Source organism: Giraffa tippelskirchi, chromosome 6 (assembly GCF_054371585.1).
Source record: "Giraffa tippelskirchi isolate mGirTip1 chromosome 6, T2T-mGirTip1v1.2.pri, whole genome shotgun sequence".
In the NCBI taxonomy this organism is placed as follows: domain Eukaryota; kingdom Metazoa; phylum Chordata; class Mammalia; order Artiodactyla; family Giraffidae; genus Giraffa; species Giraffa tippelskirchi.
The window spans coordinates 133,101,183-133,115,873 of record NC_137280.1 but is presented as its reverse complement, the minus strand read 5'-3'; the positions used below and the strand labels follow the sequence as shown (position 1 = coordinate 133,115,873).

At 43.0% G+C, this 14,691-nt stretch overlaps 1 protein-coding gene across 9 annotated transcripts in view; it reads left to right on the top strand.

Moving 5' to 3' along the window:
* The window catches only part of SH3TC2 (SH3 domain and tetratricopeptide repeats 2), a 364,632-nt gene that overhangs the window by 44,007 nt on the left and 305,934 nt on the right, over positions 1-14,691 (top strand). For 3 of the 9 annotated variants that reach the window (XR_014055497.1, XR_014055496.1, XR_014055498.1), the window contains exons 13-16: positions 6,193-6,343; positions 8,664-8,786; positions 9,994-10,144; positions 11,472-11,668. Coding sequence is in view for 4 of the 9 variants with exons in the window: in XM_081495666.1 (XP_081351792.1) it covers positions 6,193-6,343; positions 8,664-8,786; positions 9,994-10,144; positions 11,457-11,668; positions 13,363-13,554 (829 nt within the window). In the remaining 5 variants the exon portion in view is untranslated. Of the gene's footprint in view, positions 1-6,192; positions 6,344-8,663; positions 8,787-9,993; positions 10,145-11,456; positions 11,669-13,362; positions 14,314-14,691 lie in introns of those variants that run through there. The other 6 variants (XM_081495665.1, XM_081495667.1, XR_014055495.1 and 3 more) reach the window with 5 other exon arrangements.

Here is a 14,691-nt window from a genome sequence, read left to right as displayed (position 1 = left end):
TTTCTAGGCAATGTGGTAACCTTGGGCACCTGATAAATCAGACCACTAATGATCAGATAATGAAATATTTCTTTGTCTTTCTTTCTCCCATTCTGTCTCCCTCTCCCTCTTCCCTCTCTCACAAGAATCAGCTATCCTCCAAATATCCCATTGTCTTTAGTCCCAGGAATGGAGTTTTGGATCATTGCAGCCTGTGAGGGGCCAGGAAGGCTGGCCCCAGCCCCACTCTATTTCTGTTCAGAACACCTTAAGAATCTGTATAGTTTGGGAGCAGGTCCAGAAGGTAGGCTTAAATTAACCTTAGAGATAAGATAGTCGTATAGTCATGGTAACACATAGTGAGAATGGGCTTTGGGAAAGTTGACTTTTAAGGGACTGGAGTATGGGTGGCAAACATGTGTCAGGTTTATTGCCACCCCTCCCTGTGTGCAACTTCAATCTCAGATTGCTGTGCAGTGATTAATCACCTACCCAACTGCCATCCTGTGCTCACAGCCTTCATCCTGCCTCCAGTTGTTAAAAACCACTGAAATTCTAAGGTAAAAGCCAGAGAAAAAGCCCTGGATGCTGTCAACAAAGTGCAGAGGCCTTTCTTAAGACAGTATGAAGGACCACTGGATTTCTTAAGTGTTGGGAATGATAGAGAGAAGGGAAGGTGTGGAGCTGGAGTTGCTCCAAGGAGTGTCTGGAAGTCACAGGCCACAGAGCAGTGAGAGAAGTGACTGAAACTGGGTTAGGAGTCAGGAAACCTGAGCCTGCCATGAGCTTATATCGTGTCCTTAAATAAGTAATTTCTCCTCTTGGTTGCCCCATTTATAAGGTTAAATTGAATAAGGTGCCTTCTAGTTCTAAAATGTTAAGTCTAGGACAAGCCAGCTATGCTATGCTGACACTGGTAATGGCCCTGCTAGTTAAGAATTCCTGTTGCCTCCAAAGAGTCCTGAGTTTTGGAGGCAGATTTTTGAAGTTATGGGCCTTCTTGATCAGAGACCTAAACTTGTGGGAATTTTTAAAGACTCTGCAGTAGCTTCAGAAGGTCTTGATGTAGTGACTGTAAACTCCAAGTGGGCAGACCTGGTGTCTAGCATAGAACAGAGAGACATACATATTTGTGTGGGCATAAGATGTTTACCCCTTTTTAGGATGCTCAGTTGTCAAGGAGAACGTGCTATAATGCTATATTTATTTAGCATGTATAAATCAACTATTCCTGCAAAGCCTTTGTGAAAAAGAATAGAACAAAGACCAGCTAACAGAAATAGATAAACAAGTGTTTCCATGCACCTGGAGGTGGTTACTGTAATTTAGCTCTAAGCTTCCTGGTAGCTGAGGTAAAAAGGGAAAAACCGTATGAGGTTCCCACTGTCTGATAAAAAAAATTTAAACAAATGTATCTGTTGGAGCAAATTTGTTCCTGGCACTGATTTCTAGGAAGAATTTATTAAGTGGGTTTTGATGTAATGGATACATTTTTTCAACTAAATTCTCCCCATGGGATTTCCATTCTTACAAAGCTCAAAGCCGTATCAGGCAAAGGCAGGAAGTGTTCATGGGCGAGATGGCAGGCATCTGCCGGGGCAGGTTTGCAGGGAGAGGAAACAACACTTTCAGCTAAGGGTTGGTGGATTGTCAGGGAACACTTCATGAAGGTGAGAGCATTTAAAGATGCCCTTGAGGGATAAGAAAGATTTTGAAAACTGGAGAAGGGTAAGAGAAGACTGTTTGGGCCCAAGGGTCTAACTGTAGCAATGGAAAGGGGAGGACACATTTGAAAAACATTCTGTAGATTTAACAGACTGAGTTTGATGTTTCTCTGGGTATAGGTACTAAAAGAGAGAGAAGACTATAGCCTATCTCCCGGGGAGGGATATGGAGGTTAGATGGGAGTGCAGGGGGTTTCGGTGGGCCTCTGGACTGGCACAGTCAGCATCCATATTGAAAATGGTGGTCATAATAGTAACAGAAGACATTCGGTGAGCATGCACTGATTACCAACGAACATGCACTCTCAGGATGACCTTATGAGGAAGAAAGAGTGACTGATTATCACTACCCATACTGCTTTTCTGCTCATTTACATTCCTCCTATTTGAAAGGTTTTCTCTAGTGTTCAATGATGGTAAGTAGGAAGGGAAGGCAGTAGATGATGAAAACTTTGGCTCAGCCTTCAGAATTTTGTCTTGAGACACTTTGCTGTCCCTTTGTTCAGTATATCTTTTGAGTCTTGCTTTCTTTGCTTTCATGGTGGTGACTACAGAATCTAGTTTGATGAAGTCTTTCACTCTCTCAATGAGAAAGGTCATTAGGGGTCTTGTCTTCTGTCTCAAGGTGACACAATATAGACGTTAGACTGTCTGTAGACTCAGCTCTAGAGCTGAACCAGGTGAGTTCCTTGAGAACTTTATGGCTCTATTGGATCAATTCGACAATTGATCAATTCAGCAAGTATTCTTGCTGAACATGTACTATGGCCCAGACCCTATGTTAAAAGCTGACAGTGCTTATCATCTAGTTCAGGAAGTAGATATTATACACATACTCACTGCAAGTATCACATAAATGGTGCTAAGAGACACAAAGGATGTGCATATTATTTTTCAGAAAGAAATGCCTTGTGTGCAACAGGCCTTTGCAAAATAATGATTCTTTGCATGTAATACAATGCCTAGATGCCTAGAAGTCATTTTTCATGGCTTTTATTCTTATTCTTGTGCATCTTACTCCTGTGGAACTGAAAAAAAATGCTTCAATGTTTGGTTTTCAGTATAGCTAATATGATTAATCCCTAACATTTTTGGAATCATAAACAAGGAAAGAATTGCACTTGCTGACATATTCTCCTTTTATCACAAGCCTAGGATACACATCACCATCCATCTTTTTCCAATGGGGGCACTTTGTTCAAGGTTTGAGGTTGCTTATGTCCTTCACAATTTTGAAGTTGTTAAAGTGACAAAAGAAACAAAAGCCTTTCCACAAGTTGATCTCTGAGCCAGAAATTGAGCACCGTTCGAGGGTCTGTGGGGGGGGATCTGGAGTTTGATTCTCAGGGTTAGATCCTTGTTTAAACAGAGTTTATTCCCTGGTCTTTATTGCCTACCCTTCAAAGCCTTATTTTTCCCATTTGCAAATGAATATGATAATAATACTGTTCTTAGTGCTGTTGTGATGATTAAATTAAATGTGTGTCAAGCCCCTAGTGCATGCTAAGGTCTCAATAAATCATAAGTAACAATTACTGTCATTGCTGTTATTAAAGACAAAACAGCAGAGAGCTACACATAAAGCTTTAGAAATGAGGAATGCAAACATGGACAAGTGTTTTAAAAGACCCCTGGGTTTCTTTATTTGCAAAATGAGCTAAGAACTTTCATGGCTGGGGATTTCTTGAGGATTAAATGAGAGGATGTGTACTGAAAATTTGTATCCCAACACCTGGCCCAGGGTCAGCCCCTGGTGAGTGGCAGTTCTTATTATGGAAATTGGATGAGACCAATTAGTAGAGGCTGGGCTCTGGCCAGCGGTCCAACATTCATCCAGGCAGGGCAGGGATCTGGAAAACCCCAGTAGGGGTTGGTTGGAGGAAGTCTGAGAATGCAAGTGTACTGAGGTCACCTCACCACAGACTCATGGCTGATATCCACACAGGAAGGAAGAAACAAGGATTCAGCCACAGAGATTGAATTTTGGGGGCAGAAAAAAGTGAGAAAAAGAGAAAATTGAGGGTTTAAGAGGAGAGGGGATACTATGGCAGGGCCTGGGCGTAGCTGGCCAGGAATTCATGAGACTTGGGATCAAGACTGAATTCATAATATTCCACCAGCTGTTCTCCTTACTTCTTTGATTGGGAGCTGAGCCACACCTAGAACCTGAAGGTGTTGACTGGAAGGATTGGCATGCTGGGACATTCCAGGCCAAGCTAGTGACTCATCTTGTCTGGTAGATGTAAATACATGAGGTGGTGAGTGGTGGTAGGAAAGAACCAAGGAAGCTGGAGACCACTTCCAAACTTTAGACCATAAGGTGCTTGTCTTATCCTGGAGTCATGAAGCAGGTATAAGTCTTGGTGGAAGCAGTGGTCTTTGGAAAATCCATGCACATAGAGTGTTGGTAGAGTTATGTGAGCATCTGGGTCTCTCTAAGTCCTGCCTTCCCCCTTGGAGTATTTTTTGAGGAAGGCTGACCTCCTCTCTTTCACAGTCATAGTGAGCTCAGAGAGAAAAATTCTAAGATCAAAATGCCTTCTCGTGAGTTGATTTCTCTGTGATAACCCACATCTTGCTCCCTGGGGGTTTGGAGAAAATAACCATATCCCAAGAATCTCCCAGTATGAGATGTATGGGTCCTGTCTTCATTAATTGTTACAGTAGGAGTAGGGGGAGCAGTGGAGGCCAGGCCTGTAGAACCTGTTATCCCTGCTTGGCATTTAAGGGGTACAGAGTGGGTGAGAAAAGGTCAGGGCTTCCTATAGTGAAGGAGACCTGTGGTTACCAGGCCAGGGAGGTTGATGACCATCTCAGCATTGCATGCAGCTTCTTGGCTCACAGCACAGTCTCAGCAGTAAGTCTGACATTCTGATTCTTGACAGAGAGTGGCCACTGCCCATCCTTGATGTCAGTAAATGTCATATCAGAAGCAGGGCAGCAGAAAACTAGAGTTCTTCTCGGGACTTACAAGGGCCAAATGTCTGGCAGTTTCTCTGAAGACTAATAGCCACCTCATTGCCAAGATGAATTAGGGCCTTATTAGTCACAAATAATGCTTATTTCCATCACTGTGCACAAGGGGGCCTGGGGCCTGGGTTGCCTATCATGAGATAGAACCATGTTTGAAAAGGACCTTCTAACTGTTTACAGACTTAGTTGAAATGGTCAGTGTTCCTAGAAGGATTTGCATGGTTTGGTGTTTCCCAAACTTCAGTGCACAGTAGTATAATCTGGGTGTATCTTAGAAATTCAGATTCCTGGCTTGCTACTGTGATGATTCTGATTCAGTCAGTCTGAGAGATCTCTGGGAGTCTGTTTTTAATAAGCTCCCCAGGTAATGTTGGTACAGGTGAGTCATGAATCACACTATGAAGAATATGGGTATTGTGGGATGAGTCCTGGGCTGAGACTCAGGAGAATGGAGTTCTGGCCTTTGATTGTCCCCCAGTGTGGTGTGCAGTCTTGTACAAGTCACTTCCCATCTCTGGGCCTGTTTTCCCTTTGAAATAAGGAGAGAGTCTCAACCCAAGTTGCACAATAGAGTCACAATAGTAGCTGATAAGGAGCTTTGACAAAATGCTGCTGCCTGAGCTAGAGTGTACCAGGCTAGCATGGTATGTCAACACATTGGGGTGATGACTTTGCCTGTGGATGCATGTTTAAAGAGTTTCTAGATGATTCTAATTACTGCTGAAGTTGGTGATGCCCAGTGTTCCTTCTTGTTCTGGAATTCTGAGCCTGTGCAACACTGTATTACCTACGCCTCATTTCTTCATTAATCCCTGATGTGAGGGGAAGAGTTTTCTACATGAACAATTTCCAAATAACTGAAGAGTAGTCTGTTAAACACCAAAACTTTCCCCCTTTTTTGATTTTTCTTATTATGCAAACATCAAAATCTTTCTAATGATTTACAGTTACCACTATGGTCATTCTTTTGTACATTTACTCAATAAGTATGCATTTGTCATCCACTGTGTTAGGTTCTTATGAAAAATGGTATAGTGTCATGGAAAGGTGGTTGGATCATGGGCCAGTAATCATAAAAATGATAACTAACATTTAAACGTTTATCAAGTGCCTACTCTATGGTAGGCACTGTTCTAAACACTCTTATCTCATTTAATTCTCATAACCATCCTCTCAGTCAGGTACAATTATATCCCCACTTTGCGGATGGGGAAACCAAGACACAGAGAGATTCTGTACTTTCTCAAGGTCTCACAGTTGGTTTAGGCAGATCCAGATCACAGCTGGTTTGGAACAAGATCACAGCTGGTTTAGATAGATCCAGATCACAGCTGGTTTAGATAGCTCCAGATCACAGCTGGTTTAGACAGATCCAGATCACAGTTGGTTTAGGCAGATCTCCTTGTGTGATCTGAAATGATGTTGTTCCCCCACCAGAGCTTCAGTGTCCTCCTGTGCTGAATGACTCTGGGTCTCTTTGAGCCCTCATACCTTATGAGTCCATGTTCATCCCCAGGTCCCTCAGGAGGTCCCTCACCTGCATCAAGGAGAGCCTGCGTATCTTCATTGACCTGGGGGAGAGAGACAAGGCTGCTGAGGCCTGGCTTGGGGCTGGGCGACTCCACTACCTCATGCAGGAAGATGAACTGGTGGAGCTGTACCTGCAGGTAGGTCTCCAGCAGAGCTTATCTGCTGGCCTGGACCATGGGAGTGGGGGCAGCTGTACCCTCCAAAGTGGTGAGCTGGAACTAGGGAGAGGTGATATTCTTGTCAAGCTTTTAGAGGAACAGTCAACTCTGGGCTGCTTCCTCGACTCAGGATGGAAACCAGGGCAGTCTGGTAGGCTGAATACAAACAAGCAGCTATGGGCCAGTCCCTGAGTTCCATATGTATGTGTGAGCTCTCAAAGAACATGATGGGAGACTTGCTCATCTGTCTTGGCAGTTTTATCCATCTTTCTAAAGCTCAACACACAGCTTGACTTCAGGGAGATAAGGAAGATTGATGTTTGCAGTGTATTAACATTATTATTTTCTTATGATTTTTTTTTTTTTGTTTGCACACCTTAAACATCTGTACTATATCATAGTGTGGATTAAGTACCTCTGCTTTAAAGAAAGATGGACCTGGAATCAAATCACAGGGCTATTGATTGTGAACCGTGTGACCTATCTGAGCTCTCTGGGCCTCAGTTTCTTCATGAGGGGAACTGTCTTTAGTAAATATTAAGTATCACATTTGCATAGTAAACACATGTACGTAAACATTTACTAAATACGTGGGACTTAGTAAATGCTTAATAAATGGTATTTCATCATCATCATCACTATCTGCATAATACTGACATTATGATGGTATATAATAAGGTGTACTCTATCAAAAATGTGCCTATTAATCTTCACTTCCTTCCCATTTTTCATTTTCTTCCCCTTTACCTGACTCCCTTACTCTATTACTTATACTCACACAAACTTGCTTCCACTGAGTCTTAATAATGATTGTATAACATTGTTTGAAGGCTTACTTTGCATGGGAGACTTTGTTAAAGACTTCACATGCACAGTGTTGTTTCATCCTCATTACAAATGCTGCAGGAGTTTCTATTGAAATCTACATTTTACAGACAATACTCAGTGAGGCTGAGTAACTTACCTAAAGTGATACAGCTAGTAAGTGGTTAAAACTGCTCTTCAGCAGTATGACTTAAAGTTTTTTCTTTCAGACTCTATTCTGCCTTGGGATTTTAGAGGTGGAAGAATTATCAGAGAACAGGAAATTCGGTCTTGTCTTTCTCTCTCCAGGAGACCAAGGCCCAGAGGGAGATATTGGGGTTGTTCATTGCCTGGTGGCAGAACTCCTGACTCCGGGATTTTATCTCACTGCCTCTATCTTTGTGTATCTGTATATGCAATAAAAATAACCGAGGGACCTTGGCCCTGTAATTCACAGACCAGAATTGGTCCCAGGTGCCCCTAACCCTAGACTGCCACCTGACTTGATGCTCTGCAGTCATTCCCATTGAGGTAAATCATTCTCTACCTAAGGATCTTTGAGAAACTGTAGTTGTGCTGCAGGTGTGGTACATTCTTCTCTTCTATGTCTTCATCACATTTTGTTTAGGTGCAAAATTAAATAGCTTGTTCGAGATAAAGAGATCATAGGGGCCAGGAGAAGGGTAATGGGATCAAAGACACTAGCATTTGTTTGCCACTAACTATTGATGTAAACTTGAAAACTCCTTATTCTGAGCCTGTTTCTCCATCTGGAAACTGTAAGTGTTGGATGAAATCACTTTTTCCAAACTTCAGTCATTTATACATCAGGTTTATAGTTTTGCCATATCCAGTACCTCTGTACCATTATTTGTTTATTTATTTTTCTTTGACTCAACTTCAAATCAACTTAACTTTTTACACTAAACAGTGCTATCTAAAACCAGAGATTTTGATGTATTATTTTTTTAATTTTTAAAATTTTTAATTGGAGGATAATTGCTTTACAATATTGTGTTGGTTTCATGAATCAGCTATAATACATATATCCCCTCCCTCTTGAGACTTCCTCCAACCACTTCCCCCATCCCACCTATCTAGGTTGTCACAGAACATTGAGCTGAGCTCCCTGTGTTATACAAGTTTCTCTCTAGCTATCTATTGATGTATTATTAATCTTTTTTCTCTAAAACACATTAAAGTAAATATTCAACTATTCCAAGATGTTTGTGCTGCTGACAACCATTTCTAGGGCCGTCAAAGTAAACTCATCATCTCATCAAATGATCTCATCTCCATGTCATCAAAGGGGAAATGCAGAACTAGGGAATCTTGAAGGCTTCTTACCAGCCTTATGAGTATGGAAGACAATTTTAAGGTTCAGGGGACTTTAACAGAGGGTTAAGCTAGATGGTCAGAATGCCCTTCTTGCCAGCCCTGTGGACATTCAGAAGTGCTTCTCTCCGCCTTTGACAGCAGTCTCTGTCCCACCCAGGCAGCCATCCAGAAAGCCCTGAAGTCAGAGGAGCCCTCCTTGGCTCTCAAGCTCTATGAGGAAGCGGGTGATGTATTCTTCAATGGGACTCGCCACAGGCATCGCGCGGTGGAGTATTACCGAGTGAGTCATGGGCTGCATAGTCAGCAGTATCCCCAGCCAGGCTGTGGCACAAATGTAGGCAGGTTCACTTGGACTTTGGCCCGGGGTCCCATTCTCCTCTCTTGATGGTATTTCTTTGTCTTCCCTTCTTGATTCAGTACCCACAGGCTCTCCCTGTCTTAGGTCCAGCAGGCTCTCAAAGAAGGAGCTGATAAACTCGGTCACTCTTGGGCTTGATAAATAAAGTATTCTTCCTGAGAGAACATAACGTAATAATTACAACTTTTAGGTGCATGATACTTTACAGTTTGTAGCACACATCTTTGTTGACCAGAATGTCTCTGTATACATGGCATGGTGGGAGATGATTGGTCTATGGATGAACATTTTTGCTTTACTATGTTTTATTATGTATTAAAATATATTTTAAAAATTAAAAATGTATAATACCAGTTCATCAAACTCATGATTTCACAGATATTATTGCAAAGAATGAGGCAAGAAAATAAACGATAGTTAATTTAAGAAATAATATTAATTAAATAAATGTCCATATGTTAAGTAGATATGTAAAAAACCATAATTGTTCATTACAGACTGAAGTTTGGGCAACTTTGTTATCTTATTTGATCCTAAAATTTCACTTATTCCAATACTTACTCATTTGCTTGTTCAAATATTCATCAAACAGGCAATATGTGCCAGGCACTGTGCTAGGAGTGAATGAAAGACATTTCTCTGACTTTTGAGGTTCTCATGGTCATACTCATTTTATAGATGAGAAAACTGAGGCTCAGAGAGATGAAGTGACCTGCCCAACATTCATAATAAAAATAATAGAAATGACTGTTTCCTGGGGACTCTCAGACACTATGCACATATTCTACGTATGTACTTCGTAGATTAGCACTGTGGGTGCTAAGTGAGTACATAACTGGAAGGTGAGTAACTTCCCATGTGGCCTTGAGGAAAGTTGTCTTCTCTTTCCTGCTCTCAGTTTCAGGGTAGCCTGATGACCTCTAGTTCCTCCACCTCTGAGGTCTGGGCAGAGCAACCAAGAGCAAGGATCAGGAGAGAGAGTTGAGAAAAGCCATGCATGGGAAGTGCCTGGGCTTCAGTCACTGCCATCCCTCAGTCCCTGGCAGTAAGATATAATATAACCTCCTAGAATATGGTATGTGTTAATGATTCTCGGCTAGACTAAGTTTCCTTGTGCCTCTCTTCTCAGACTGGGGCTATTCCCTTAGCAAGGAGGATGAAGGCAGTGAGAACTGAGCTCAGGATTTTCAACAAGCTGACAGAGCTGCAGATCAGCCTGGAAGGCTATGAGAAGGCTTTGGAATTTGCCACCTTGGCAGCCAGACTCAGCACAGTTGCAGGTAGGTGGTCCTAATTGTCTGGGGTACTGAATGGGAGGGGGTGACACTCTCTGAGGGACAACAAAGTTGTAAGAGCATACCCATGGAGTCAGACTCCATAGGTTCAAACTTTAGGTCAAAGTGTCAAGGAGCCCCCAGGTAAGCAAATTGCTTAATTTAATATCTATAAGCCTCAAGTTTGTCATTGGCAAATCAGGATTAAAAATGACACCCACAGCATGCAGTTGTTATGAAGACCAGTGATAATCCAGCTGAAACCCACAACACAGTGCTTGGTATATAATAAGTTCTTGATAAGTGTTATTTGTGCACACTATTATAGTTAGTATCATTGGTATTATTCTGAGTCCAGGGTAAATGGTATTTTATCCTATGCACATATGGTATTTTATCCTATCCTATCGTATGCACTAATGGGCTATTACAAAAGCACTGTGCCTTAACTTTTTAATTAGTTGATTATTAGTCAAGTGTGTATTTTCGTATGGTATTGAAATGTAAATACAAGTCAGACTCCCATTAACCTAACTCACTCAGTAGCTGAAATAGCTTGCATTTACAACAGAAGCTAATGAGAAACAATGTAAGTCACTAAAACAGAAAAAAATGCAGAATATAAAAAGATAAACTCATTTCAAATATTGGTGCTTGAGGAAAAGCAGGTTTTATTAAAGGATGCTTGATTAGATGTAAGGGCAAATGGAGTCTTCTGTGATGATTCTAGAAGGGACTTCTGGGCATTCTCAAGGGCATGAGATGTGGATGGTACTGGACTTTATTGTGTTTAATTGCACTTCAGAGCTCTCTCTTCTTTTCCTAACTCTTCCTTTACAGCAGAAAACCTTATTTGTGCAACTGTCTGCTGGTCTTAGGAAGGCCTTGAGGGCCCAGGCAGCTCCCTCTGGAGCATTCTTATCCTTCCTTGGACAGAAGCTGAAAGGAGGGTATATTCACCCTTTCATGCGATTCCACATGACTGGATATTTCCATATCAGAGAGTTGGATTTTTCTCTTTTAGCTTTGGCTTTTGGCTCTTTGAAGCTTAAAAGTGATGTTTTTAGATTGCATCAAACAGCCACCTTGTAAATATCCCAGAAATACAATTGGAAGCCTTTGTTCTCTTTAAAAGTCTGTTTTGTGTTAAAGGAGTTAGTTATTGAAACAATAAATCCACCAAAGGCAAAACCAGTCATAGACCCATTAGACCCCAAGATTCTAAAGCATAAGTTAAAAGTGAAAGGGTCTCTAAATTGTACAGAATGAATGAATGAACTAATGATGCAAGGTGTTGGCTGTAGGTTATCTCTCTCAGTCTTCCAATTTCTAGGAGATCAGAGGCAGGAGCTGGTGGCCTTCCACCGTCTGGCCACTGTGTACTATTCCCTGCACATGTATGAGATGGCTGAGGACTGCTACCTGAAGACTCTGTCCCTCTGTCCACCCTGGCTGCAGAGCCCCAAGGAGGCCTTATACTATGCCAAGGTGTATTATCGTCTGGGCCGACTCACCTTCTACCAGCTGAAGGTAAGAACCAGGCTTGTGAGGCTGAGAGCTGCTGTCCAGTTATATTCTTCCCTGACCCCGAGCCTTCAGGGTAAAATAGAGAGGGGTAGACTGGGGAGTGTTGTCTCATAGGGTGGGGAGTGGCTCCTCTGAGAAGACAATGACAGTCTCCACTTAGCCCCCCTTGGAGCCCTCAAAGAGGCTTCCATCTCTGCTGAGGAGACATGTTCCTCTCCTTCCTTGCCCTGCTGAGATTTCTGGGCCCAGGATTTCTAGGTCTGTTTCATTTATCAGATACTGTGGGCACATGTTCTAGTGCCTGTGAGCTCCTCCAGGACCTGTGAAAATATATGAGACCTAAACAATACACGAGACCCCCAAACAAAAGAACTATAAGCTTCAAAATTAAAATTAATTCCTAACTGTATGTCTAAAATATGTTATAGATGAACTAGTCAGTTGCAACTCACTTCTTACGAAGTTTTATAAATGATATTTTAGATGAAATCTAGGTACATGTTGGCATGTTTGAGATAATAACATGCAGGGTCTTAGAGTGTAAGCATGCCTAGGTCCTGAGAAGATCTTAGCCCTGATTTCCTGTTTGCTCTGCTGGAGTTGAATCCAGAACTTCTTATTTTTTCAGTGACTTCTATTAATAGAACTGTGTGTGTGGTCTATAATTCTCAGTTGCATTCTGGCCCTTGAACTTTGTCCCTAGGCATTGGCTTCCCTTACCAGATGTCTCTGTCTGCTTCAGCACAACCCGTACTCTCTTCACACAGGAACAGTGGCTTCTGTTTGCAGACCTTTCTGTCACACCTCTGTTTGCAGACCCTTAGGGCAGCTCTGCTGTCTTTTTCTTATTTGCCAGAGTGTTTCTGGTCTGAATTTATTATTGACTTATAAGGGTTAATGAGAACCAGACATATCTTTTTGAGTCTCACGGGAAGAACCATATGTTCTGCATCCCAACCATGTAGGGAGGGACGATGGGGTAGTGAAGGACTCCCCTCAGCGATCTTGCCTTTGATCCACACCTCCCAGGAAGTGGGACAAAGTGTGTATGATTTGATTCCATCAACCAAGGACTCGAGGCGTTACAAGGGAAAGAGATCAACTCAAACTAGCTTAAGCAAATAAGGAGATTGATTGGCTCAAGGAACTGGGAAGTTCAGGTATAAGTTTAATTTCAGGTAGTTCTGGAAGCTGGTAGTCAGATGCCATCATGGATCTTAGAGAGAGGTGGGGACCTCTCTCTCTATTTCTTGGCTTAGAATGTTTCTACTTCTCTCTGTTACTTGGCCTTTTCTCCTCCTATTATTGGCAGCTTCAAGCCCCCATCTAAAAGGATGAGGGACCATTTTCTCTCTTAGGTCACACTTGAAAGGTCCCAGGGAGTGACTTGGGACAAGTCAGCTTGAGTCATATTCATATACCTAAAGCTCTGTACCCAGGGTGATGCTGCTTCATGACTGTCTGTGTCTGGGTAAGATGCCATCCTTGTGCCTGGGGAGGAGGGCCACAGGGGTTAGCAATGTCACAGAACTGCCGTGGACTTGGTGGGGGAACTCCCCCAAGGAACCAGAAGGGGGTGGGTAAGGATGTCAAACAGACAAAAACTAGTTTTCTTAGATTTCCCGGCATTGCCTCCAAGCCTCTCCTGGAAATGTCTGCTAATGCTGTCTCTTTTCCGCCCCCATGCTGGGGGTTAGGATGCGCACGATGCCACCGAGTACTTCTGGCTGGCCTTGGCGGCAGCAGTCCTGCTGGGTGACGAGGAGCTGCAGGACACCATTAGGACCAGGCTGGACAACATCTGCCAGAGCCCCCTGTGGCATAGCTGTCCCTCTGGGCGCTCCTCAGAGAGGGCACGCTGGCTGAGTGGTGGGGGCCTGGCCCTCTGAGGACAGCTGTCCCATCTCCGACCAGTTGCCATGGGCAGAAGCTACCTCTCTTCTTAGCCTCTTAGACACTAATCTGGGGAGTTCAAGCCATGACCTGGTCCATCGTCTCATCTCAGAATGGGAAGAGCACAGTCCAGAAGGAGAGGGCTCATCTCGGTCACACAAGGAATGGATGGTGGAGCAGGGATTAGGGTCCTGGCTTCATGTCTAGAGCCTTTCCAGTAGACTGTTGTCCTTCCACACATGCCGCCCCTGAAATGTACTTTCTAGACACACAGTTCTAGAGAAAATGAGAACTTTTGCCCCTAGAAAAGCTGTCCCCTTCCCTCAGTGAAGAAATCAGGTACTGCACTGGAGAGAAGGCAAGCAGATTGGGCTTTGTTCCCTTTACTGACTTTTCTCAGGGAAAGACCCCTCCCCTTGCCAGCAGTGAAACTAGTCATTTCTTTCTTCTCTTTCTTCAGCCAATGGAGGTGTTACTCCTCCTGTCACGAGGACTGGCTGGTGAGAATTCACCATGCTCTTAGTGCAAAAGACACAGCTTCAGAATGGCCAGGTGGAGTGCACAGAGGGTGAGGTCTGATGTGGATGCACCATCCCCATCCTGCCCTGAGGCTCTGCTCCCCCACAACCTCCCTAAAACCCAGGGGAAGCCTCCCCAGGGTCATGGCTTAAAAATTGAGCACTAAGAACATTATGACGTAAATTATATGTGTAAACAGTGTGTATTATTAAATATTGCTCATTTATGTTTATTCACACATTTGTCTTCTTAATAATAAGGAAGATGAAATGAGAGACTTGAAGGATGGGTTAAATACCAAGGGGTCATATCGATTCCAGGGTTGCTCATGTACAAAGCATCTCTATTATCTTTCTTTGCATAACACATCTAGTGACTTGGAACATTGATTATTTCACAGCTTCTGTGAGAAGGCAGGAATCCAAGCTTGACTTCTCTGTGTCCTCTGGCTCAGAGTAGCTCACAGGGCTTCCATCAAGGCATCAGCTACACCTGTAGTCTTCTCAGGCTCAGCTAGGGAAGGATATGTTTCCAAACTCACTCACATTGCTATTAGTAGGATTGAGTGCCTTGCTTGCTGTTGGGCAGAGGCTGCCCACAGGTTCTTGCCTTGT